This window comes from Lontra canadensis, unplaced genomic scaffold (assembly GCF_010015895.1).
Source record: "Lontra canadensis isolate GAN:19392208 unplaced genomic scaffold, GSC_riverotter_1.0 scaffold111, whole genome shotgun sequence".
NCBI classification, from domain to species: domain Eukaryota; kingdom Metazoa; phylum Chordata; class Mammalia; order Carnivora; family Mustelidae; genus Lontra; species Lontra canadensis.
In genome coordinates this window covers 2,484,562-2,512,159 of record NW_022631105.1, presented here as the reverse complement: position 1 = coordinate 2,512,159, position 27,598 = coordinate 2,484,562, and the positions used below count along the sequence as shown (strand labels likewise).

The 27,598-nt window shown below is 45.2% G+C and overlaps 1 protein-coding gene across 2 annotated transcripts in view; it reads left to right on the top strand.

Annotated features, from left to right (window-relative positions):
• Positions 1–27,598, top strand: part of RBM33 (RNA binding motif protein 33) — a 128,226-nt gene that overhangs the window by 24,591 nt on the left and 76,037 nt on the right. For both annotated transcript variants that reach the window (XM_032840274.1, XM_032840273.1), the window contains exons 3-5: positions 12,351–12,399; positions 15,713–15,789; positions 18,164–18,476. In XM_032840274.1, the coding sequence (XP_032696165.1) occupies positions 12,351–12,399; positions 15,713–15,789; positions 18,164–18,476 (439 nt within the window). The remainder of the gene's footprint in view (positions 1–12,350; positions 12,400–15,712; positions 15,790–18,163; positions 18,477–27,598) is intronic.

Here is a 27,598-nt window from a genome sequence, read left to right as displayed (position 1 = left end):
TCTTTAGGGATACACACACATGCAGTAAAGGGCTAAAAACATTCGCAGTAGTCATAAATGTCAGTTCCGTATAGTGATTACTGCTGGTGAGGCGCTCTAGTAGGAGTTAGAGGGATGAGTACTGGCAGAAGTACGTGGGGCATAGTCCAGGGGGTGGGGTTCTCAAATGAGGATTATTCTCTACACTTTTGTCTAAGATTTATTTATTTTAGAGAGCTCGGGGGCGGGGCAGAGGAAGAAGGAGAGCGAGAATCTTCAGCAGGCTCCATGCTCAGTGCGGGCCCCACACAGGGCTTGATCTTATGACCCTAAGATCACGACCTTAGTGGAAAGCAAGAGTTGGACACTTTGCACCACCCAGGCGCTCCTACATATTTCTTAAGATTTTAAATACTGTGTTGAAAATGTAAAAAATTACCTTGTAGTTGCAGTCAGAAAATTTAATAATAAAGGTAAATAGTTCTGAATAAAGAACAGTGACCTTGTGCAGTTAAAAAAAAAATTACCTCATTGCCATTTGAAAACTGTGATGCCCCAGGAATTTTACAGAATCATCTACATTAGGGGGAGAGGAACAAGATGGTGGAGGAGTAGGTGATCTAAATTTCGTCTGGTCCCAGGAATTCAGCGAGTTATCAAACCATTCTGAACACCTACAAACTCAGCGGGAGATAGAAGAAAAGAGTAGCAGCAATTCTATGAACAGAAAAGCGACCACTTTGTGGAAGGTTGGAGGTGCTGAGAATTGAATCCCAAATGATATACGGAAGATAGACTGCCGGGGGAGGGAACCTCCATCAGCCAGCACCCAGCAAGCAGTGGAGCAGCGGAGCGCTTGGAGATTTTAGAAGTGTGCTCCGGTGAGGGACGTCGCTCCACTGGCTAAGCGGGGGATGGAACCCTTGCTGGGACAGTGTGGTCTCAGGTCTGTCGGGGTCACAGAAAGACCGGGGTGCCTAAAGGCTGCAGAAGATGGAGCTGAGGAGGGGCCTCTCAGCTCGGGGTTACCTTAAACCATGATCCGAGGCGCAGTCGGGCCGCTGCTCTTTGAGCACGGACCTAACAAGCAGCAGATCTGGGGAGGCTCCCTTCCTCCCCCGGAGGGAGCAGTACAGGGGCAGACTGCAGGAATCTGCTGGGCTTGGAGACTCCAAACGGGGCCGTGTGCCAGAGAGAGAAATGCTCAGTCATGGGCCGGGTGAGCACAGAGTGCGGCCGGAGACCCGGGAGGTGGGAGTGATGGACCGCTTTTTGCTGAGAGCTCACTGAGGAGCGCGGCCCTGAGTTCTCAACTCCTTCGTGGCTGGAGATTGGGAGGCCGCCATGTTCATTACCGTCCTCGAAAGCTGTACAGAAAGCTTGCAGGGAACAGAAGCTACCGAAAGCGAACCCGAGCGGATGACTTAGCCCGGCCCCTGGCAAGGGCGGTGCAGTTCCCCCTAGTGCAAAGACATTTGAGAATCACTACAGTAGGCCCCTCCCCCAGAAGATCAGCAAGAACATCCAGCCAAGACCAAGTTTACTGATCAGTGAGAACTGCACAGTTGCGGTGCTCGGGGGTACAGTGCATGGAACTCATGGCTTCTCCCCGACGATTCTTGAGTCAAAGTTAATTTTTAAAATTTTCTTTAGTTTTTTCTTTTTCTACTTTTTTTTGAAATTTTCTTCTTTCCTTTTTCAACCGACAGCTTACAATTCCTTTTTAAAAATCTTTTTTAATTTTATTTTTTACAGGCATTCTCTATCCCTTCATTGTATTTGACCTTGTTTTTCGTGTAATGTAGGTTTTTCTTTCCTTAAAATTGTGGGATGCAGTTTCTTCTAACGATCAAAATACAACCAAAATCTAGTGTGTGGCTCTGTTCTATTCACCAGCCTAATCATATTCGCCCCCTCCCCTTCCCTTCCTTTCGCCCCGGTTTTGGGTCTCTTCTAATTTGTTTAGTGTATTTTTTCTGGGGTCGTTGTTACCCTTTTAGCATTTTGTTCTCTCATTCATCTGTTTTCTGGACAAAATGACAAAACGGAAAAACTCATCTCAAAGAACAAGAGGTAGTACCGACTGCCAGGGCTCTAATCAATATGGGCATTAATAAGATATCAGAAGTAGACCTCAGAATGATGATCATAAACATACTAGCTGGGCTTGAAAAAAGCATAGAAGATACTAGAGAACCCTTTCTGGAGAAATAAAAGAACTAAAATCTAACCAAGTTGAAATCAAAAAGGTTATTAACGAGGTGCAATCAAAAATGGAGTCTCTAACTACTAGGGTAAATGAGGTAGGAGACAGAATTAGTGATATAGAAGACCAAATGATGGAGAGTTAGGAAACTGAGAAAAAGGTAAACTACCAGTAGATCATGAGGGGAGAATTCAAGAGATAAGGGATACTATAAGATGAAACAATAGTAGAATAATTGGGATCCCAAAACAAGAAGAAAGAGGGGCAGAAGGTATATTGGAGCAAATTATAGCAGAGAACTTCCCTAATTTGAGGAAGGAAGCAGGTATCAAAATCCAGGAGGCACAGAGAACATTCACCCCCCCAAATTAGTAAAAATAGGTCAACACCCTGTTATCTAATAGTAGAGCTTACAGGTCTCAGAGAAAAAGAGAAAATCCTGAAAGCAGCTCCAGACAAGAGGCCTGTAACCCGCAACGGTAGAAATATCTATTAGATTGGCAGCAGAACTATCCAGAGACCTGGCAAGCCAGAAAGGACTGGCCTGATCTCTTCAGAGCACTAAGTGAGAAATATGTGCGGCCAAGAATACTATATCCAGCTCGGCTGTCATTGAAGATAGAAGGAGAGAGAAAAAATTTCCAGGAGAAGCAAAAACTAAAAGAATTTGCGAACATTAAGCCAGCCCTACACGAAATAATTGAAAGGGGTCTACTAAGCAGAGAGGGAGCCTAAAACTACCGTAGACCAGAAAGGAACAAACATGGTATACAGTAATAGTCACCTTACAGGCAATACAATGTCCGTAAATTCGTGTCTTTCAGTAGTTACCCTGAATGGAAATGGGCTAAATGCCCCAATCAGATGACACAGAATTTCAGATTGGATAAAAAAAAAAACGAGACCCATCGATACGCCGTCTGCAAGAGACTCATTGTAGACCCAAAGACGCCTCCAGATTTAAAGTGAGGGGATGGAAAACCATTTACCGTGCTAGTGAACATCAAGAGAAAGCTGGGGTGGCAATCCTTATATCAGAAAAATTAGATTTTAAACCAAAGACTATAGTAATAGATGAGGAAGGACACTATATCATACTTAAAGGGTCTTATCTAACAAGAAGATCTAACAGTTTTAAATATGTATGCCCCTAACATGGGGGCAGCCAATTATATAAGCCAATTAATAACAAAATCAAAGAAACACATGACAATACTACAGTAATAGTAGGGGACTTTAACACACCCCTCACCAAAATGGGCAGATGATTTAAGCAAAAGATCAACAAGGAATAAAGGCTTTAAATGGCACATTTGATCAGGTGGACATCACAGATATATTCAGAACATTGTTCCCAAAGCAACAGAATACACATTCTTCTCTAGTGCACCTGGAACATTCTCCAGAATAGATCACATCCTGGGTCACAAGTCAGGTCTCAACTGATACCAAAAGAATTGGGATCATTCCTTGCATATTTTCAGACCACAGTGCTCTGAAGCTGGAACTCAGTTACAAAGGAAAATTGGAAGAACTCAAGTACATGGAGGCTAAAGAGCATCCTACTAAAGAATGTATGGGTCAACCAGGAAATCAAAGAAGAATTAAAAAAATTTGTGGAAACAAATGAAAATGAAAACACAACTGTTCAAAATTTGGGGGGTACAGCAAAGGTGGTCCTAAGATAGCAATACAGGCCTTTCTCAAGAAACAAGAAAGGTCTCAAGTATACAACCTAACCCTACACCTAAAGGAGCTGGAGACAGTACAGCAAAGAAAGCCTAAACTCAGCAGGAGAAAAGGAATAACGATCAGAGCAGAAATCATTGAAATAGAAACCAAAAGAACAGTAGAACAAATAATGAAACTAGTAGGAGCTGGTTCTTTAAAAGAATTAATAATAATAATAATTAATAACAAGTCTGGCCAGACTTATTAAAAAGAAAAGAGAAAGGACCCAAATTAATAAAATCATGAATGAAAGAGGAGCGATCACAACCAACACTAAAGAAATACAATTATAAGAACATATTATGAGCAACTATACGCCAGCAAATTTGACAATCTGGAAGAAATGGATGCATTCCTAGAGACAAACTACCAAAACGGAATCAGGAAGAAGTAGAAAACCTGAACAGACCCATAACCAGTAAGGAAATTGAAGCAGTCATCAAAAATCACCCAACAAACAAGTGCCTTCCCAGGGGAATTCTACCAAACATTTAAAGAAGAATTAATACTTACTCTCCTGAAACTGTTCCAAAAAAGTAGAAATGGAAGGAAAACTTCCAAACTCATTTTATGAGGCCAGAATTACATTGATCCCAAACCCAGACAAAGACCCTACCAAAAAGTGTTACAGACCAATATCCCTGATGATCATGGATGCAGAAATTCTCACTACTAGCCATTGGGATCCAACAGTACATTAAAAGGATTATTCACCATGGCCAAGTGGGATTTTTTTTCCTGGGCTGCAAGGTTGGTTTAGCATTTGCAAATTAGTGTATTTACAATAACGTTAATAAAAGAAAGAACAAGAACCATATGATACGCTCAATAGATGCAGAAAAGCATTTGACAAAGTACAGCATCCTTTCTTGATCAAAACTCTTCCCAGTGTAGGGATAGAGGATACAAACCTTAATATCATCAAAGCCATCTATGAAAAACCCACAGTGAATATCATTCTCAGTGGGGAAAACCTGAGTGCTTTCCCCCCTAAGGTCACAGCAGGGCTGTCCACTATCACCACTGCTGTGCAACATAGTACTAGAAGTCTCAGCAGTCAGACAACAAAAAGAAACAGAGGGCATCCAGATCGGCAAAGAAGTCAAACCCTCACTCTTCGCGGATGATATGATACTTTATGTGAAAAACCAAAAACTACTAAAACTCATTAAGGAATTCAGTAAGGTGTCAGGATATAAAATGAATGCACAGAAATCAGTTGCATTTCTATACACCAGCAACAAGACAGAGGAAAAAGAAATTTAAGGAGTTAATCCCATTTACAATTGCACCCAAAAGCATAAGATACCTAGGAATAAACCTAACCATAGATGCAAAGAATCTGTACTCAGAAAACTATAGCATACTCATGAAAGAAATTGAGGAAGACCCAGAAAAATGGAAAAAGCTCCATGCTCATGGATTGGAAGAACAAATATTGTGAAAATGTCTATGCTACTTAGAGCAATCTGCACATTTAATGCAATCCCTATCAAAATACCATCACCTTTTTTCAATGAGATAGAACAGATAATCCTAAAATTTGTATGGAATGAGAAAAGGCGCTGAATAACCAGAGGAATGTTGAAAAAGAAAACCAAAGCTGGTGGCATCACAATTCTCAACTTCAAGCTCTGTTACAAAGCTGTGATCAAGACAGTATGGTAGCGGCACAAAAATGGACACATAGATCAGCGTGACAGAATAGAGAGCCCAGAAATGGATCCTCAACTCTATGGCCAACGAATCTTTGACAAAGCTTGAATGTTCAATGGAAAAAAACACAGTCTCTTCCACAAATGGTGCTGGGAAAATTGGACAGCCACGTGCAGAAGAATGAAACTGAACCATTTCCTTATACTACAGACACAAATAGACTTAACATGGATAGAAGACCTCAGTGTGAGACACGAATCCATCAAAATTCTTGAGGAGAACACAGGCAGCAACCTCTTTAGCTTTGGCGGCAACAACTTCTTCCTAGACACATCTCCAAAGGCAAGGGGAAAAGGCAAAAATGAACTGTTGGGACTTCATCAAGATAAAATGTTTTTGCATAGCAAAGGAAGCAGTCAACAAAACCAGAGACAACCAATGGAATGAGAGAAGATTTTTCCAAATGACATATCTAAGGCTAGTATCCAAAATCTGTAAAAAAACTTAAACTCAACACCCACAGAATAATTCAATCAAGAAATGGGCAGAAGATATGAATAGACATTTGTTCAAAGAAGACATCCCAAGTGGCCAACAGACACATGAAAAAGTGGTCAATATCACTTGGCATCAGGGAAATACAAATCAATACCTCAAGGAGATACACCCTTAACACCAGTCAGAATGGCTAAAATTAACCAGTCAGGGAAATAACAGATGTTGGCTAGGATGCGGAGAAAGGGGAGCCTTCCTACACTGTTGGTGGGAATGCAAGCTGGTGTAGCTATTCTGGAAAACAGTATGGAGGTTCCTCAAAAAGTTGAAAATAGAACTACCCTAGGGCCCAGCAATGGCACTTCTGGGTATTTACTCCGAAGATACAATTGTAGTGATTCAGAGGGGCACGTGCACTCCAATGTTTATAGCAGCAGTGTCCCCAATAGCGAAACTATGGAAAGAACCTAGATGTCCATCGACAGAAGAATGGATGAAGAAGTGGTGTATAGATACATGATGGAACACTATCAAAAAAATGAAATCTTGTCATTTGCAATGACGTGGATGGAACTGGAGGTTATCATGCTAAGCGAAGTAAGTCAATCAGAGAAAAATAATTATATCACTGATCAGAGGAATTTGAGAAACAAGACAGAGGATCATAGAGGAAGGGAGGGAAAAATGAAACAAGACGAAACCAGAGAGGGAGACAAACCATAGGCGACTCTTAATCTCAGGCAACTAACTGAGCATTGCTGGAGTGGAGGGCCTTGGTGGGGATGAGGGGGTGCTGGGTGATGGACATTGCGGGGGTATGTCATGTGGGGAGTGCTGTGAATTGTATCAGACTGGTGAACCACAGCCCTGTACTCCTGAAACAGATAATACATTGTATGTTAATAAAAAAAGGAATGCCATTAAAAAAAGAATACTCTACATTAAAAACTATATGAATTAAAAACTTAGTGCCTACATGACGTGGTTATTCTTCAGTGAGTCGTAGGCAGTCTGTAAGAAATCACTTAGAGCTCACAACAAAATCTCCTACAAGAGAAATGGCCCTACTGCGAGATGAGTGGTTTTGTTTCGGGGATTTTGATGGGGAGCTGAATAAAAAATGTATTTTAGTAGTCACTCACCATTTGAATTTTCTCTTCTGTCAGTTGTCTGTTCGCATCTACGTGTATTTTTCTTATGGTTGTCTGTCTTTTCCTCATTGATTTATACTTTCTGCAATATATTTTTTGTACTTGGAGAGATCTCCTCCCGGTCTGTGACATGTGTTCCTTGAAACAACAGCCTTGAGGTGGATTTTTTAAAAAATAATACAATCAAATGTATGATCTTTCCCTGTATGGCTTTTATTTATTTATTTTTTTATTAAAGTATGAACACAGTGTACTTTGGAATCATTTTCAGACTTGGAGGAAAGTTTCAGGAGTGACACACTCTCATGGGCCCCCAGAGTCCCAGTTGCTTCCCGCCTCGTCCATTGTCCTCTGTGTTCTCTGCACACCCGCTCACCAGTGTCCCCCTGCTCCGGCCCTGCACAGTGGTCTGAGGGCATCAGCCATGTGCTTCCCGTGTGCCTCAGCATGTGGTGTTCCTGGTGTGCTTCCCAAGAACAGGGGCACTCACCTACTTAGCCACGGGAGCGTTCCACAGTCGTGAAGTTAACAAACACAGAATTGTGTTTTTTAATGTACAGTGGTTATTCAGGTTTTGACGGTTTTCCTGAAAGTGTGCTATAGCCGAAAATGAGTTTCTTTTTGTCTGGTTCAAGTTTCAGTTCGGGATCATGGAGTGCATTTTGTTCTTAATTCATCTGGGAAAATTATGTATCCTTGTCTCTTATGACTTTGACATTTTTGAAGAGGACAGGCTCTCTATTTAGTAGACCCAGGCTCAGCACGGATTTGCAGGTGTCTCTGCAGAACTAGATCTTAGTTGTGTATTTGGTCAGGACTCTTGTCGCCAAGGCTGTGGCCGTCCCGAGGGCATCACTTATGGAGGCGTGTGGTGAAGGTGCTTTCCACTATCTGTCCTTATCAAATTCTTCCCTACCCTGTGTTCTGGTATGTTTTGCATGTTCCTATGAAAATTGTGAAGTGTTTTTATTTATTTTTTATAGTTAAGATACAAATTTGCCTGAACTTGATTAAATTGATTGATTTTCAACTTACTGAGAATTTCAAGAAAATGTAAAATAGAATAGTACAGTGTAGCATCATTCAGCTTCAATATTTATTGGTACAAAGTTAGTCTTGTTTTATCTGTAATTTGCAACCCTCCTATCACAGACACAAGTTCATCTGAACATATTTCAGATAGTGTCTCTGAAAAGTGAAGGCTTTACAAAGACAACCGTAATAGAATTATATTTTGAAAAACTCTCTGAATGTCAGTGTTTTATATTACTGCTGGTCTCATGTAAGTATCAGTGTGTCGTGCACACGGCACGGTGTGGGTGTGGGTCTTGTATGCTCTGTGCCGCCTGTGGGGTCCACAGCAGGTCCTAGATGGCATCTGACAGGTCGGTTTTCCGACCGTTGTTTCATCTGCAGGTTTTCATGCATCTGTGTCTTAGTTCTCTGCAACTTTTTGAAGAAACAAGGTGGTTTGTCTTGTGGAGTTTCTGCTTCTGCTGATTGTGCCCCCTGCAGTGTTAGTGGGTTCTTTCGTTTCCTTCATTTCTGTGAGTTAGCAGGTCTAGAAGTTGATGGGGTTAGGCTGGAAAATGGGCAGGGGGAGGGGTGACCCGAGTGGCCTTCTGCAGACTGCTGGACTCCTCTGAAGTGCCAGGCTTGATTCCTTACTTCGGTGCACCAGTTTTCAAAGTAGTGGCTCAGTTCCTTAGCCGCCTCTGAGGGGGAGTCCTGTTCTTGAATCCTTTCGAACTAACAGATTTAAATACTACACGTGTATTTTGATTCATCGCAGTTGTTATTTTTATTAGTATTTGAACCGCTCTCCTGTCTGGTCAGTGGGACTTGCAGTTGTCAAGAAGTGAGTCGGCTTCCTGCGCTGGTGGAAACTGGGCTTGGTGGTGATGTGAGGCAGGCTCCGGTTTTTCCTGTCCGTCCTGGTGTGAACGGCCCTGTCCCAGCGCTGCTCACCAGCACGTGCTTCCTCTCTCCATACACCTTCAGTGCGCGTTTGCATGTGGAGGTGCTGTATCGTGAGTTTCTTCTATACGTTAAAAGCATTAAACAGCCTCTTCCATATACTGGATGGTAGAGGGAGAAATTTGAACGCTGAGAAGAGGGAGTCAGAAATTGTTCTGACCAGCTCTTGCCACGATGTTGCATTAATGGTACATTTGGAAGAAGCTGGTGCCATTGTTGCACCAACACCTGAAGTTTTTACGTTTTTCTGAAGGATGTGCCTGTGTCAGTGTATGTCTGGAGAAGGATGGCATAGTCGGGGCTCTGACCGGAGGTCCTTGGATGACGGGGCTGCGCGCAGGACAGGGTCAGGGAAGCAGGAAGAGTTGGTGCGGTGGGCGGAGCAGCGGGCCTGGGGGGAAGAGGGGGCGTCCTAGAGCCCAGTGGGCGTCGCAGTGGTGGCAGTGGGTGGGACTGGACTGTGCAGGTAGCGGGGAGGGACAGTCTCTCTTCTGTTGGGTCATCCTATGGGCCAGAGCCATCCAGAAGCAAAGTCCAGGAGAGCCTGCATGAGTCTTCCCAGAGAAAGCTTCCAGGGAAACGGAGCTGGCAGAGACGGGAGGAGGGTGGCCTGGAGAGGGAGGCACGCCGGGGGCACGGACTGCGTACAGGGTGTGTTGTCACTCACACTTGCGGTTTTGAAAAGCTGTGGCCCCGAGGCTGACCACAAAATACTTGTTTCCTGAAAGGGTCTGTCCGGGCGCACCTGTTTGCTAGTGAGAGTGAACTTGCTCTCAGAGAGTGACTGTCCCGAATCCGGGGTCAGAACGGCGGCCAGAGAGGTGGTTCTCTCTGACGCAGCGAGGGCGGGCAAGGGCCTGAGGGGTCTCGCAGCTGAGTCCAGGAGGCCCCTCAGTGGTGCTGCGCTGCGCTGCTTTCCTCGCACACCTCATACGGCCGCCCTACCCGGTGGGGCGCTGCGGCCCGGCTCTGTGCGCGGGCCTGATTGGGCTGGTCACTCCCACGAGTCCCTTGTTGGTTTTGGTGACAGTTGGTGTGCTTTTGGTAGTGCTTTATATTTTAAAGCTTTCTTTCCTTTTGCACACATCTTTTGTAAGGGTCCAGCAGGTGAGGACAGTAGGGACGTGCATTTGCTCTCTGTGTGGGGTTTGGGCGTAGTAGTTAGGGTTTGGACCCTGGAGCTAGAGCCACTCAAGGTTCACCTTTTGGCTTTGCTGCTTCCTAGGTTGGTGACCTCGAGCCAAGTATTTAACATGTCGGTGTCTTTGTTTTCACATTTTGAAAAATGGGGGATAATGTAAATATGTACGTGACGGGGTTGTCACGCCAGCAAAAAAGCTAGTACACGTGAAGCACTTAGAGGGGCTCCTGCACACGATGTGCTAAGTGGGTGTTCACGGTTTCTTGAGCTGCCGTTGATGTCTGTTGTGCTTGTGTGGACCTAACCCTCCTGTCTCCCGTCCTGCTGTTGTCTTTGGTAGTCGCAGAAGCAGCTGTTCTCGGTCTCCGAGTACTCCACTCACTTACACCGTCAGCGATCCTTTATCTTCTTTTTAAAAATACTTTTGTTTGGGAAGAATAGGTGGTCATCAAAGACTGATTTCTGACTTCTGTATACATCCCTTGTTAGCAAACATTACAGAGAAGCTTCTGGATTTTTGCTTGTATATTTACCAACGCCTTTTTGTATTCTGGTTTTCAGAGTTGTCCGTATCCCCTGGGCGGATGCTGTTGCCTTTCATTTTCAGTTATTTTGAGTGATGGCCTGGCATGGGTGCCTGTCTGCAAAGGGGAGGGTGTCTGTTTTGGTCATCTGGAATCCGTTCTCAAATGGGGTTCCTGTCAGTATGGTGACTAGGTCCTTTTTTCCTCACTCACAGAAGATGATTTTAACACTGAAGATGCAGACATTGTATCTGAAACTGATTAAGGGGATTTGTGGAAATGCTGGAGGAAGTTCCGTGTTACTCTCTGCTAGTCGTCTTATTCATACAGGTGTGTGGAAGATTTTCCCCATGGGTAACTTCCTGTCCTGGGTCTGTCCCTGCTGCGTGACTTTGGACAGTTATTGAATCTCTTACCCTTGTTTTCTTTATCTATAAAACGAAGGTAGAGGATTTATAGAGAGTAACAAGATAACAAAAAGGTGTTCAGTGCAGGAATGAAAAGATTTGTTGAGTTATTTCTGGTTCTGAAAGGCGGTGTATAGAAACAGGCATTTCTGTTCCAAGTCCAGGAGGCATTCCTGTGTGTTCTGGTATTCTGCAAAGTCGCACACTATGAGTGCACACGGTTTTTGGATGACGCTGTACCCCAAACCTACAGAAATTTGTAACCAGAGTGCTTATAAAAAAATTAATAGCCCTAATAAGAATCGTGGTGCATTTACACCTGGAAGCATAGTCTGATTGTTTTCTCCTTCTAGAGGTTGTCCTTAAAAGGCATTTGTTCCTAAGACACTGGGTTCCCCAGCGCTAAGAATATAATTCAGTGGTAGCCATCTTCACCAACCCCCCAGTACATACAGTGGGAAATTTCTTTAGCTTTTTGATCTGGTAAGGGTTTTGAGTTTAATTGTGACATGATGTACTCCTGATCACTTCAGAACATAACCATGCTGACAAAACAATTTCAGACTACTGAAGGACTTGCCATGTTTTACAAAGATAATTCTGTTAGTCACGATGATTTACTTGTATGCTCTCATCAGCCTTGGTTTTTGTTGTTGTTTTTTCTTCTTCTTCATCTTTTCCGGTTTTGCCGTGTCAGATGGTCTCTGGTTTTGGTTTTAATTTTCCTAGTTAACGACGGTGGATAGGTTTTTCAAGGCAGGAGAAAGCATAGATGTTACCTATTGGAGTTCCTTCTTTGACTGATTACTGAACAGGTCCAAGAAATAGAGGTCTCATATTACGTGAAAAACCGACATCAGAAGTCTAGTGAGCGCCATCTCCTCGAGCAGAGCCTCCCACACTTAAAAGACCACATGTTCCCTATACGTTTGCAAATGTTCTCAGTATTAACCAAGAAAAAGGGAAGCGAAGCAAACTAAGCAGGAAAGTACCCACACCCTGAAGTCCCGAGATTTCCCGGTGATTTGCAGACTTTCCAGCGATGTAGGATTAATGCATTGGCCTTTTTTTCTTTCTCCCCAGCGAACTTGAAGATGACTTACTTGGAGAAGATTTGCTGTCTGGCAAAAAGGTAAGAAACCGAGGTCTTCCAGAAGCCGGCCTCCAGCTGCCTCATTGTACTCAACATCTAGGGATGCGTCTCATGAGTGCGACATGGCACTGGAAGGTTGGGCGCAGATCCCAGTGTGTGGAGTTGAATCATCTTTTAAATGCACAGAAAGGTTCCTTTTTGTTCAGTCTGTTTGTTAACAGTAGCTTCTACCTCAAGTGGTTGGTCCTTTCATGCAAATATTTTTGCTCTCCCTCAGTCCAAGGCACTCTAGGAGGTGTTGAGTTTGTGAAAGCAGCAACATAGAACCTCCACTCGCTCACAAGAAAACTAACATTCGGAGGCTAATAGTTTGCATTCCTTTCTTGAAACTCTGGAGATAAGCTCAAAGATAGCTGTATTCAGATGTGACACAAGTGAGAATAAAAGTCTAAAACCTAATACAGGTTTCTCTGAACCTTTTTGATCAAGCAAAACTTCTCAGTAATTAACTCTGATACGTGTGTATCTATATATAATGTCTGTATAATGTATATATATGTTTCTATTACTCTACCAATAGCATTATAAAACATACATTAAAAATAGAAACACAAATCCAGAGATTAAAGTGAAAATAGTGAATTTTTATTTTATTTGTTAACAGTTTAAAAACACTTGCTATTCTTACTAAATATGGTAAGTTTTTTATGTTTAGTTTTTTAAAGTCTTAAGATTGTGGTCGTTTGGGGCGCCTGGGTGGCTCAGTGGGTTAAAGCCTCTGCCTTTGGCTCAGGTCATGATCTCAGGGTCCTGGGATTGAGCCCCGCATCGGGCTCTCTGCTCAGCGGGGAGCCTGCTTCCTCCTCTCTCCCTGCCTGCCTCTCTGACTACTTGTGATCTCTATCAAATAAATAAATAAAATCTTTAAAAAAAGAAAAAATTAGTGGAGTTCCCTGTAGATCCACTTGGTCTCAAGAGGAAATGTCAAAATGCTGAAAGTGGAAAACCTGTGAGATGGTCCCTTAGCCTTCCCTTGTTTGAGGGGCTCACTCTCTGGCCTCAGGGTGCCCTGCATGTTTCGTGTGATTGGGGTGCAGGGCTAGTCCTTCCAAGGTCACGGTCCCGAGAAAGTGCTGCCGTTTTCTTTGAGACTCAGTGCTAATTACTTTCCACATCTTTGAAGTGTCGTCACTGAACTTGGGAGTTCACTGCCCTAATACGAACACGGTTTTCCCCTCTGTGATTCTTTAAGATACTTCAGTGAAGAATACCATTAGATGTTAAAGTGTTTAAATGTGGTAAGATATTTTTACCTAAGTTGGACTTCTATCCTCGGGTGAGCCTGGGGCAGCGTAGTTTGCCCCATATCTGTCAGGGTGACCCACCAGCCCTAATAATTCTTTTGGTGAACATTTGTCTCCATCCTGTGAAAGCTTTGGTCAGGTCTCTTACCAAGAAAGATGGAAAAGCAGTTTGGTTTGGGCAGTAATGCCGACTCTTCTGGGAAAGTCGTCTCACTTTCTCTTACTGGACTAGTTGATCGGTGTGATTGGCCTCCTTTCTTACAGAACAGGAGCCCTAGAGGGCTCTGTCTGGGCGGGAGAGCCCGTACCCACTTTGGTCATCTGGGAAGTTTGATTGGGAACCGTGTGTACTCCTCTCTCCTTTCCTCCCCTCTTCTTTCCTAACGCTATAGCTTGTAGAGTCAAAGAGCTCAAATAGATATATATATATCTATAAAAGAAACAATGAAGAAAAAAAACAGATATAAGCCCTCATGACATTTTGCCATATATATTTCCTTATATTCTTTTTTCATATATTTTTAAAATATTTTATTAATTTATTTGACAGAGATCACCAGTAGGCAGAGAGGCAGAGAGAGAGGGGGGGAGCAGGCTCCCTGCCGAGCGGAGAGCCCGACGTGGGGCTCGATCCCAAGATGCCAGGATCATGACCTGAGCCAAAGGCAGAGGCTTTAACCCACTGAGCCACCCAGGCGCCCCTGTTTGTTTCATTTTTAAGTAGAAATCAAGTCTCCCTTTCTTTTTTCTGTCTTTACTTTTTTTCCTAATATGTGTACATTCAGGGGGCGTCTTTTAGAGGGGTGTGGTACTTCATGTATAGTCTGAAAGTAATTTGAATATGGGAGCAGAGTGTGAGGGACACCCGTGTGAGTGTACAATGCTGGGCTCTGTTCAGCTTAACAAAACCTGGAACTGTAGGAAGTTGAGCAGTTGACAGAAACACTCGGCTTCCTCCGCCTGCTGGTGTGATGAACGCACAGGCCTGTCGAGAGCAGGGGTGGGGCCCTGAGCCAGGCATGTTTGCCTCCGCGTGTCATCTCTGTTAACAAACTGAAGCTCTGTTGCCGTCCCTTACCTTTCAGTCTGGCAGTCTGGTTATTTAAGATCTACTTTCTCCTTTTTTTTTTTTTTTTTAAGATTTTATTTGTCTCTTTATTTGAGAGACGAGGGCATAAGTGGGAAGAAGGGGCAGGGGGCAGAGAACAAAGCAGATTCCCCATTGAGCAGGGAGCCCAACTCCTTGCTCAGTCCCAAGGACCCTGGGATCGTGACACAAGTCAAAGGCAGACGCTTAACTAACTGAGGCACTCAGGCGCCCCTAAAATCTGCTTATTTCTAAAATTCTACTTTTTTTTTTTAAGGTTTCAGATTTTGGAAACTAACAGTGTTAAAATTAGTAAAATTTTTTTTTCAAGTTTTAATTTTAATTCCTGTTAGTTAACATACAGTGTAATATTAGTCTCAGGTGTACAGTGTAGTGGTTCATCACTTTCTTGCACCACCCAGTGCTCATCACAGGACGTGTCCTCCTCAGTCCCCATCACCTGTCTCCCCTTTCCCCTGCCCTGTCCCCTTCCGGTGTCAGTTTGTTCTCTGTAGTGAAGAGTCTGTTTCTTGATTTGTCTCTTAGTTTTTCATTTTTCTTACTCTGTTTCTTAAATTCCACATAGGAGTAAAATCAAATGTAGTCAAATCTTAAGGATACCATTGTTTTTTGTGTGTATGATAGGGAGAAATATTTGTAGGATACTGCCAAAGGACTCTTCCTTTTTCCTTTTTTGTTAGATTTAGAATAAATGTGATCATTAGGCCCGTTGCTTCTATACTGACTTGACTCTGCCTCTGAACGTTTGTGTGGGGTCACAGGTAACCCGTACGTGGGGTTTCTCGTTGTCGGCTGGTGGTGTCCAAGTGAGGTAGCTCACGGAATGGCACGTGCTCTAGTAACAGGGCTGGAAACCGTATAGTCAGTGGGATTTTGCACATTTGTAACAGGTCTTTTTGTGGAAGTGGCACGCATTAATTCGATTTCTTACTTTAATTAGAACCAGTCGGATTTGTCAGACGAAGAGCTGAACGATGACCTCCTGCAGAGTGATAACGAGGACGAGGCAAACTTCAGGTATTCCTTAGTAGCCCGTCAGACATTCTCTTTGTTTAACCAAACTGTTAGTAACTGGAGTTTATAATTATAGTGGAATATAACTGATGATGTGACTTTGTATTTTCAACATGATTTTATTTTAAACAGGATAGTAATACACCTGTCTTATGTGGAAGCCATATGTATTTTGTGTAAATAGATATGGGTCTTGTGTTTGATGGCCTCTGTAAGTTCTCTTGCCTGCAGGTTATGAAAACTCAGTGAAGGTATGTACTGCTCTTTCTTCTTTCTTTTTTTAAGATTTTATTTATTCATTTGACAGAGACCGAGAGAAAGGGAGCACAGTAGAGGGAGTGGGAGAGGGAGAAGCAGGTTTCCTGCCAAGTGGGGAACCCGATGTGGAGCTCGACCCCAGAACCCTGGGATCATGACCTGAGCCCAGGGCAGGCAGACACCTAAGCACTGAGCCGCGCAGGTGCCCCTGTACTGCTCTTCTTTAAAGAATCCCTTCATTCGGATGGGGGCGGTGGCCTTAGGCTCTTACTACTGTTGGCTGCAGTTTGATGTGGCTGCTTTGTATTTTAGGCAGTTTTTGCTTATCTGTAATCTGTTTACTCAGTTGCCATTTTGGAAATTCCTTTGGACTATACTTTATTTTTATTATTTTTTAAGATTTTACTTAATTATTTGAGAGAGAGCGTGTGAACCTGAGGGGTGGGGTGGAGAGGCAGAGGGAGAAGCAGACTCCCTGCTGAGTTGGGAGCCGGATTTGGGGCTGGATCCCAGGACCCATGAGATGGTGACCTGAAGACAGCTGCTTAACCAGCTGAGCCACCAAGATGACCCTAGACTGTACCTTGGACTCTAGCGGACTCTCTGAATGTAATTGTTTCAGTGAACGTAGTTATTTTCGTCTTTTTCAGCTGTTTTAACAAAACAGTATGAGCTGGGTAGTTCATAACAGAAATACATTTCTCACATTTCTGGAGGCTAGGAAGTCCAAGGTTAAGGCATCAGCGTGGTCAGTTTCTAGTTTCCGGTTCTTCCGTGGTGCCTTCTTGCTGTGTCTTCACAGGGTTGAAGGGTGAAAGAGTTCCCTGGGGCTCTCTCTGTAAAGGCACTGATCCCATTAGTGGGACTCCAGCTTTTTATGACCTTTCCGATCATCTCCCAAAGGTCCCACCTCCAGGTACCATCACCCTGGGTGTGTTATAGATTCAGCAGGATGAGTTTTGGGGGACACAGATATCCAGTCCACAGCGATCAATGAATGTCTGTAGTAAGCTCCATTATTAGAGGAAGAGGTATTTAGTATCCTCTGGCAGGTGGAGTAATTTTTTTCAGTGTTAATGAGGAAACCTTTACTGTGAAAATTTAAAGAGACATCTTTCAGCTATAAGTGAAGTTAATAAATACATGTGCCATTTATTACTGAGCTACAGATCTGTGACAGGCTTTCTAACTGAAAGTAACTTTTATGGATAGAGATACGGTTTTAAGTTAGTTTTTCCTCCCAGCTATTTAAGTGTCCCTGTTCCATTCTTTGATACCATTATTATATTTTGATTTTTTGAGTAGTTAAGTTTGCCCTCGAAATGTGGCAGTTTGGAGTTTTTCGCCAAGTAATGTCTTCAGGTCTGTGTGATGTATTGCGGTTTCTTGTTAGGATTACATACCTCACTCATATGTGTGCACTTAGGTGTTTTTGCAAAATTTTGCACTGTAAGTGTTGTTTTCTTGCAGTTTACTGTTTGGCATGTAGCTGTTCTGATTCCATGGGTGGAATAAGATTTTTTTTTTTTGCAGTTTTAAAAAACCCTCTTTGGTATTTTACTCAAATTATAAACTAATTTTTTAGAAATTGGTGATTTGTACAAATTTTATTTATTTGAACATTGAAGTGCATTTTCACACACATCTTTAATATTTTGATTTTTGTAAAATAGGAGTTTATAGTTTGCGTCATAGATTTATAAGAACAAATTACTCTAAAACTCGATTTCTGATGTTCTACTTATAGAGTAATATTCCTGTTTTTGCTCTGGGATCTTGGAAAACAGATACCACCCTTTTCGTTCTGGAAGTTAGAGTGCAGTGCGGTCTGTTTGTTTCCAGTCCTGGCGTTCTGCCAGTGAGACTTGGTTCCCCACCTGGTCGATCTGATTCTCTCGGGCAGGTGACCCGCAGCAGACGGTCGTGCGGGTGCCGTCTGCGTCAGGAGCGTGGGGTGCAGGCTCAGTACGGCACGCCGAGCTCTCCTGTCAGTCACCAGGGAGTAATGCGGGTTTCTCGGTCCCTGGAACTTTTCACCGGTCACGGTTATTGAGGTAGTGATGCAGTTTTGAGATTGATTCTCACTGGGCACCTTTCTTTGTGTTGTTGTTCTCTTTAGTTCTCAGGGTGTCACAATTAGTTTAAACACCACGTCGGGCATGGTCACGTCGTTCGAACTGTCTGACAACACCAACGACCAGTCTGGAGAGCAGGAGTCCGAGTACGAACAGGGAGAGGACGAACTTGTCTACCACAAATCGGATGGCTCCGAACTGTACGCTCACGACTACGCAGAAGAAGGGCAGTACGAAGGCCAGGACGCCGAGTTGCCGGACGACCACATGCAGTATGTGGAGGAGCCGGAGGAGGCACAGCTGTACAGCGACGAAGTGCTGGACATCGAGATCAATGAGCCTTTAGATGAGTTCACCGTGAGTCTCCCTCCTTTGTGCGGCCGGCGGTAGCGTGGCTGCCTGGGCAGAGGTTTCTAGGCTGATCTGAAATCCGTTTCCCTCCCTCGGGGCAGAGGGAGATTAGACCTTACTATCACTGTCTGCCAGTTTCTTTATCTGAGCTGTGACAAAGTTCGTGTTGACAGTTGTTTGGCTGGAGGTAATGGCCCTTTGTCATCCTGGAAGGCTGCACGGAGTCTGACCTTGAGGTTGCACCTTAAGGAGGAAAACAGCTTTGTGTGGTGGAGATGCACTGTCAGCTGTTAGAAGTACTTAATGCAGGGCTTTTATCCAGGCTTTAGACAAGATCTGATAAAGTCCTTCCAAGGTGAAAAGATTATTGACCTGCTAAAGACATCTTTCAGGTGCTAATATTCCAGCGTGATTGATGTCCAGTTCATTCATCCTTTTTTGTAGCTGAGAACTGTCTAAACATGAATAAAGAGATTGGGGGTTAGTTTTGGAAATGTCACACATCATTTGTTATCTGTAATCAGGAAGCAAAGATTGTGCTGATTTCTGTTTCAGAAGGGAGGTTTTGATAGGCGGCTGTTTTAAAAATTGAACTGTCAAGAAAGCAGAAGGTCCTAGTGAAAGGTTGCTCATCTGTCTTAATGGTTCGTCACTGAAGGATACTTGTTTTTAAAATACGCACTTAATGACATTTGTGTGGGAAGGACGTGATATCTATGGGTAGACTCTTGGGGTTTTCGTGATGCTGTAGCTCCAGGCGGCGTGTGTCGCTGGGCTGCCAGGACTGGGTGGCGGCATGCAGAGTTAGGGTAGTAGCTTTGCCTTTAATCTCTTAATGTTTTTGTTCAGAAGAAGCTTGCTTTTGAGAAAAAATTCCAAAATCTCAACTTTGGCCATGGGTCATCCATATGTATGAATGAGCGTAATTTTGAAAGAGATTGTTTAGTGGGACCTTAGAATATTTATTTCTAATCATAATTGTGTTTATCTCAGTAGTTATTTTTAAGATTTGATTTGTTTTGAATGCTTTCTGACACTTCAGTAGATAATACAGTAATGAAAAAATGTTTGTCGTTCCGGTAACTAAAGTCATGGAAAAGGCGTCATGGCTGCTTGTTCTTTGGATAACGGTTGTGGTTTATTTTGGTCCTAAATCCCTCACTGGTGTGGACAAGTTCTCTTCTGGTTTGCTGGGGCGTCTGTATGCTGTCTGAGAGTGGGGTACCATGCGTTTAAAAGGATTCTTAAAGATTAAGCCAAGATCTTTTAAAAACGCACCTAGTTATTCCCTGGTTAGAGCGTTTTATTATTTCTCCTGGCAACGGTGAGAGCAGGTGACCGGATGGTATGTGGGTCCTTTTCCCTTGTAGAGTCAGCAGATCAGCACTTCCGTCCTGATGTCCAGGCGCTGGGGGCACCAGTTGTGCCAGCACAGGAGACCCGAGGCGTGGCCCCTGCCTTCCGTGCACTTAGAATTTGGGGGAGCAGATCCGGGGGAAGGTGCCTGCTTGGCAGCGTGCGTGTGCGGTGTTGGAGGGGTTTCTCACGGCGGCCTCCTGGCCGAGTTTGTTGTACAGAGAATTCTGGTAGGCCAGGACTGCCCTCTCCTGTGTTCCATGTCAAACACGAGGTTGCATTTGGGCTCCGGGATGTGTAAAATCCAGCTTGGTTCTCCGACGTCTTGTGGTCTCGGAGTTCCGATCCGAGAGAAAAACGCTGCGGCCGTTCAGTACCCCGCGGTACTTTCCCACATCAAAATGAGAACTGGTTTCAGAATTTAAAAAAGCCCTCAGCAGTTTTGCTTAGGGTTTCTGAAAGCGTCCTCGTATTTTCGCAGGGAGCCGCATGGAGAGGTGAGGCGGGTGTCCTGCGAGCCGCGTCTGCGCAGCTCGGCGCCCGGCGCTTACGGCCTCGGCCGCTCTTCTCCCTTCCTGTCCCTGTCGGGTGGCGGCTTCGTCGCCGTTAGCCGGGGCTGGAGCGAGCCGCTGCCGTGTCTTCGGACGCAGGGGAGGGCCAGCCGGCCTCCAGCCGCCGCGGGGCTCCGGCTGGGGAGCGGGGCGGGCTCCTGGCCTTCGCCGGCTGAGCCCGCGGCGCGGGGAGGGGCTTCCTCCCGGCGGGCGGGCGGGGCCCGTGGGTCCCGGTGGCATTTCAGCCTATGGGATGGTTTCTTCGCTGCGTGCCGTGTCCTGGGTGGGAATGGTTAACTTGGCCTCTCGAGCTAGAACCCAGCTCGGTGACCTGCTGAGTGTGAGCACGTAACGCGTTCTGGGGCGCGCTCCTGAAACCGAGTGGCTGGGTGCTGCGCATAACTGGGAACGGAGTCCGAGAGCCCCTCGCGGGGGCACGTGGGCGTGTGAAGACGCGGAGGCCGCGTGCGCAAGTGGGTCGTAGGACTCCCGTGTTCTTCCCTCGGAGACTCAGAAGCCCGACGGTCCTTGGGTTTCGTGAATTTTGCCAGTCCTCTTCTTGAGAGTGACTTGGGACTTGATTTAAAAACGTGTACTCTTGTGTTAAGAGACGGTGATCCTTATTATTTGACAAAATATGAGAAAATGGTCGAGGATGTATACTTTTAAGCACAATCTTTTCAGGGTTTTTAAGTTCCTGTAGACGGAGATTTCATAAAACATGGGTCTATCAGAGCAGTTTCAGGGGCCTCGGGGGAAGGGCAGCAGGTTTTTGTTTCTTGGGGAGGATCCAGTGGCATCGAATATTCTCCGTTGTGTCTCAGCTGAAAATTCTGATGGCCGTCACTGGCCTCACTCGAAGTCCAACCGTTCTGTCAGTGAATTGTGAGGGTGACAGTTTCTCTTTTTGACGGGACGGTTTCTTCTGGAGCGTGAGATACAGTGTTCAGGCAGCCTTGAGAGACACTTGTGGGACCTACGATGGTTTGTCCCCTTGAATGCAGCTGGTTTCTTTGGGGATTGTAGGTGCGGCGTCCGTGTCCCGCGGTAGCTTGCCTCAGGTTCTGGTCGTGCTCACTCTGGCTTTCTTGGAAGCAGCCGCTGTTGTTCGGCGGATGCTGGCAGGCAGGGTCAGCTCCCCCGCGCGGGACCAGAGGTTCCTGTTCCTTGACCGTAGCGTGTAGGAACCCTTCCTTGTCTTGGAACCATCTCGAGCCCGCTGTCTGCTTCCTTCCATGTGCCCTTCGAGGGAAGTCTGCCGCTGGTGTGCCCCTTACGCGTCGCACAAAGCTGGAACCACCCCTCCGATTGAAGGGATGCGCTGAGGGAGAAGCAGATTCTAACGCGATCTTTAACGAAGCTCCCGTGTTGAATTAACAGCTTATACTTTTGTTGCCTTTTACTGCTGTAAAAATGGTGCACGTTGGGTGTGATGTCGGCTCCCGTCCTGCTGCTGGGCCGCGCGAGCACAGGCCCCTTCTCTCGGAGACTGCTGTCCCTTAGTGCGGGCTGTAAGAGGGGCGCGGGGCTGGAGCACCCCGTCTCATTAACCCGGGCGAGGCCGCGCCGGCTGCCTGTGCTTCCTGCTTTCTGCTTTGTGGGGTGACTGCCCTTGTCACGTTTGCTAAAATAATGAAGCATGCGTCGTGAAGATGCAAAGTGCTTTCAGGACCCGGAGCTGTATGAGGAGGACTTACTTTCTCTTTAATGGCTGTCAGGAGGAAGAACGCTTGCAGGCTTGTGGGCGGCGGGGGCTGCGAGGGCAGGAAGACTGTGTTGCTGAAGATGGATTAGATGAGATCACTGACCCCCAGGTTGCTCCTGAAGCGGAAGAGGTATTTGTTCATCTTTTAAAAAGAGTCCAAAATTTTGATGTTTTTTTTTTTTCTTCCAGGTTTAAAATGAGCCTTTTTTTTTAAGCATTAGTGAAAAGTTGATACATGTCTTCTTTGAACTATGTGTGCAGAAAAAGCCTGAGCTTTCTAGAGTCTTTGGGCAGTGAGTTCTGGTGAGCTGCGATTTCCACTTAGCTCTTTGCCCTGGAAGTGTTAGAATATTTTCAGTGTTTTATGGGGGCGTGGGTACAGATCTTTAAAAATGTGATGTATGTGTTAGTGCTCTGAAAGGATTGCTGTAATCATTTTAAATCAGTTGACGTTCGTTAGTTAAGAGCATTCTTGCAAAAATACTTCCAGGCTCGTATTTAGGTGTTACCTTGCTTGGGTGGTTGGTTGAGAAGCTCGGCCCCTGCTCTCCGGGAACGCGCGGTTTGATACAGGAGAGGGGAGACACGTGGGCAAGTCCCTGTGACGTAGGCCTAGAAGAAGTGAAGTCCGCCAGCACGGGCTCCGGTCCCTGCTGCAGGAGCTCGCGGAGGGGCCCTCTGGTTGGGACTGGGTCTCGGGGTGCGCGGGGAAGGGCGGTGGGGAAGCGTTGAGGCTTGGCGAAGAGGTGAGCTGTGGGCTAGTCTGAAGAGAGGTTTGGATGAACAGAGGTGCTGTGAGGCGCGTAGGCCTTAATAGATTGGGCTTCCCGACCTGCGAACTTGTCTGGTGGGCCTGGTGGGCCAAGCATGTAAGCCATGAAATCATTCTGTCGCCGTACGATCTGTTGGTTTAGAAGCGGTTTTTCCTTACTAATATTTTTTTTCCTCAGTTACTTTCCTTAATAACTTCTCCTCCCTTTATTCCAAAAGATCACGGAAAGTGATACTTAGTGGCTCGGGTCGTCTGCTTTAGGTACTTAGGCCAGTGTTTAGAAACTCCGCACACGGAACATTTTATTCGCCCTTACTTTTCTCTGACACGGTGCCGTGACCGAGTGCGTGAACGCGTATGCTGTGAGCACTTCCCAGGACATACCCTTTCTCCTCCCTCACAGGCTAAATTTGTCTTTTCTTTTTGTGCTTTCTGTCTCTTGCTATTTGGAATAATTTGAAACTTAGAGAAAAGATAGAAGAATAGGATGGAGAATTCTTTACCCAGATTGTCCAGTTGTAGAAGGAACCAGGACAAGGAGCCAAGCCAGAGCTGAAGAAGATGTTCAATGAGGGATGGTTCCCTCCTCGTGACCACTCTGTGCCGGCTGTCCTGAGCCACTGCCCCCAGGTTTGGAGAAACCAGAGCTGTATGCAGGTTAGCGCTCTGCCTGGTGGAGGGCGCGGAGCACGTCTAGGTCAGACCTGTGAGAGGCTGATTCAGGCAGAAGACATCTAAGAAAGAACCCTGAAGACGTCAGGAATGGAGAGGAGGGGAGGGCGCAGTTAGGGAGGTGCAGATATCATTCCCAGTGGTGAGTAGTTGAGATGGAAACCTAGTTCATGTCCTGCTTACTAGTTTGTGGGATTTTGAGTTTGAAAAATTAATTTCATTGATATTTGTCGTAATTTATTCTTTCAGTATTTTAAGTAGTAGTCTCTTTACCCTTTGATGATAATACTGTATTTATAGGATATTTTAGGATGAGAAAAGTCTGATGATGTCTGGAGAGACACACTTTTTGTGTGAAGCGATCATAAAAAAGCAGGGTTACCCTTGCTTGGCTGCCTTCTGGATGTGCTTGCTTTCTGGGTCTGACTGGTAGATCTAGGTATTTCAGACTTTCATTTCTGAACTGTAGTCATGAAAATATTAAAGCAAAAGTGGGTTGTTACTATTAAAAAACAGTGGAATCTTGCCTTCAATTTCCAAGTATCTTCTGGAGAGATGTCTTTGGAGGAACATTAATGATTGGACCCAGCCTTAAAGGAAATGAACTCATAACCTGTGTGCGGCTAATATGACAGAGTATCTCAGACACACGTAGAAAGGATTGCTCATTTGGGGAAAAGTAGGCTCGCTCCCTTATACCTTACACCAGTGTGGATCTCAGGTTGATTGAATCTTTTAGTGTAAAAAACAACCAGATATAGACTTGTTCATCTGCACATACACATACGGAACTGTCAGCGGATTAGAAGAAATCATTTTAATAATGGCGACCGAGTGGCCTTAGGCTTACCTGCAAAACCGAAAACTCAGCAAATGTGAGAGCTAATTTTTTTTAACACTAATGTCAAAAAATTCCAGAGGGCATTTCCGATCTGGTGTAGGTCTCCTCAGGTAATCATGTATAGGCTTCTTTTTGACGTAAATGGTAAGTTCTAGGGCTGCCTTTCTTACTGTGGTCTGCATCCAGACTGTGGGTTGCTGGAGGCCCGGAGGGGACCATGCCACTCTCTGAACACACATCGTAGAGTTCTCAGGTAGCCCGCTATAAGCATCTCGTGAGTTAGGCCTTGGTCACATGGCCATAACCTACAGCAGGGGAAACTGGTGAAGACAGTGTGAGATGACAACGTGTTCAGCCAAAATTGGGAGTTTTATTATTAAGGACATGATAGAAAATGAGGAAAAACGAGCACCAAGTTTTCTTGGTTATTACCATTCTACTACTCTTCGTAGTAAAGGAAAAGAGTGATTTGATCATCTGTAAATACCCCAAAACACCATGAAGAAGTTCAACAAATGACAGATTTGGGAAATATTCGCATGTGAGCCTAAGAATTAATATATTTAGCAAAGTTAATGTATTCAGTATATGCAGATGAGCATTCCTATATAAAGAAGGGTAAATAATACGGGAGAGTAATCCAAAGAGAAGATAAAAGATAAGCACATGACCACTAAGCATAAAGTATAGTCAACAAAATAAATTAAAATTGATAATTTAACCTTTTTTAATACTGGCAGAAATCAAAATCACTGGTCATATTACAATCTCATTCTGTTGGGACACCATTTTAAAAACGTTAACTGCCCAGAGACCGTTTTCTGGGGGTCTCTCATGTTTCTGCCTATTTGTGAGCAAAGCACAGACTACCCCTTTGTTCTCCGCTATCTCTTCAAGCACACAGTATCTTCCTGTGGGGCCAGGGGCAAGTGTGCTTTCTGTTCCTTGTAACAGACTGGGGGTCCCTAAACTCAGGGTCTCTTCTGTAGCTCAGCTACTGTGTTCACATGGCACCCTGGGAATCCGCTCAGGGAGCCAGCCCCCAAATACCAATGTGCTGGGTCAGAGGGATGCCTTGTCCTCAACTGTGACCAGGCTCTAATGGCTTCTCACAGCCTCCATGAAGCAGTGGCAACTGCCTCATTTGCTTGTAGGAAGGGGAATATCGCACACCCTTCATTCTTCTCGACGGGATCAAAAGCCTCAAGTCCTTTCGGCTCAGTAATATCCCCTTGATGAAGTCATCCGAGAGAGTTCATCTACGCTGTGTTCGAAGACACGTGCTCCAGTCGTCCGTTTGCAGCCTCGAGTGTAGAGTTTTCTAGAGGGTTAAGGGGAGGCCTGACTTCTCGGGACCATGGCTTACCTGCAGATGCGCTCGCTTTCTGTTGGGCATGTAAAGTGAACAGAGGACGACAATCCAGTTCCTACCCTAAGTTCCCTGTCACTTTGCACATCTAAGTGTGTGTGTGACTCCACATCTGGATGGGTACAGACAAAAACGCTGATAGTGGCTACCTCTAGATGGTGGGATTATTTGATACTTTGTATCCCAAATACTTTAGAATATTTTTGCTATGAGCAGAATAACTTTTTTTTTTTTTTTAAAGATTTTATTTATTTATTTGACAGAGATCACAAGCAGGCAGAGAGGCAGGCAGAGAGAGGGGGGGAAGCAGGCTCCCTGCTAAGCAGAGAGCCCGATGCGGGGCTCGATCCCAGGACCCTGAGATCATGACCTGAGCCGAAGGCAGACGCTTGACCCACTGAGCCACCCAGGCGTCCAACAGAATAACTTTTTGAAATTGGGACCTAGGATGGTTAAGATTCTGACCCTGGAATTTGTAAAGCAAAGAACCAGATTGCATTTGTTAACTCCTGTGATTTCTAGTTGCTGAGGTCCCACTTGAAACATCCTAAGGTTTGTTTTCAGTATGAATCTTTTTATAGAGCAGAAAGTAAACTCTCCTCCAGATTGACTAGTTTCTTTTTTTATGCCATCTGTGAGGAGGTAGAGTATTTGCTTTTTCCTTCTAAGCTGTTATGTCCCAAAATTTAATTTTAAATTTAGTATTTGAAAGTATTTTAAAAAATTACTCTTATATTTACTTTCTTATTCTTCTGTCCTTTAACAGTTGAGGTTTGCCTTATTTTTGTTGCTTAAAATATTTTTAAAGCATTTGTATTTTGTGTATTTAGTGTATTTGTTTCATGTTTTTAAGTATATTTTAAATATATTTACTTTCCTATCCTCTGTCCTTGCTGGTTGCTTCAAGTTTGCCGTGTTTATGTCGCTTGTTTTGTCTGGACTGAAAATCCTTCCCCTCGTGCTTTGCTCCCAGGCCTTCTGATAGTCCTTGGAGGCAGGTAATGTGCTGGCCGTGTGCCCCCCCTCCCCCCCATGAATATCTCGGGCTTGTCTTTCTTGTAGGATCACTGAGATCTGTCAGTCTCAAATACCATTATTGAGCATTTGTGCGTGGTGCTGTGTTAGGTGTTGAAAGGTGGGTGTCCTGTGTCACCTGCTGTCGTAGTACCTTTCGGTGCTTTCGCTTTGGAGAGCGGCTCTTCCATCTTTTTTAACGAAGTCAGAATAGAGTCCTGACGGAGGAGTGACGGGTTGAGCCTGCCACGGTGCCTGTGTTTTGGTATCCGCACAGCCTTTTCTCCGGTTTCCCAGGCGCCTGCAGGGGTTGGTGAGCCGGCTGTCGGCTCTGGGGTGTGCCGAGCGCCGAGGGAGGGAGTGGGGCGCGGTGGCTGCTTGACTTCAGCTCCTTGAAGTCTGCGTCGGCGGCGTCCGAGGTGTGCGGCTGGGAGTCCTTTCCATGGCCAAGCCTGCCGGAGGCGACTCCTTCACGTTCCTGTGTGGTCGGAGCCCGGACGGGCCTGCGTTCGCAGCGGGTGACGATGTGATCATAAAGACGCCCGGGGCTGGTCGTGCTTGTTGTTGTCCCCTGCGGCCAACTGGCTGCCACGTGCGCTGCTTTCCTCCTGCGTAGCAGGAGCGACGAGAAGGGCAAAGAAGTCTGCGCCCTGTTTAAAGCTTGACTCTGCGCACTGTGATGCCGCTTGCCGCCAGGGGTGGGCACATCCCGAAACGTGCAGTGCGGGGTTTCGGTCCGAGCGTCTGGGGTGCCACCTTCCCTCTGCTCAGAAGCCGTTCTGTGACCCACAGCGTTCCCCCTTCTGTCCTGTCAGCCCTGACTCCGTGGAGGCAGTGTTGTCCTTGTC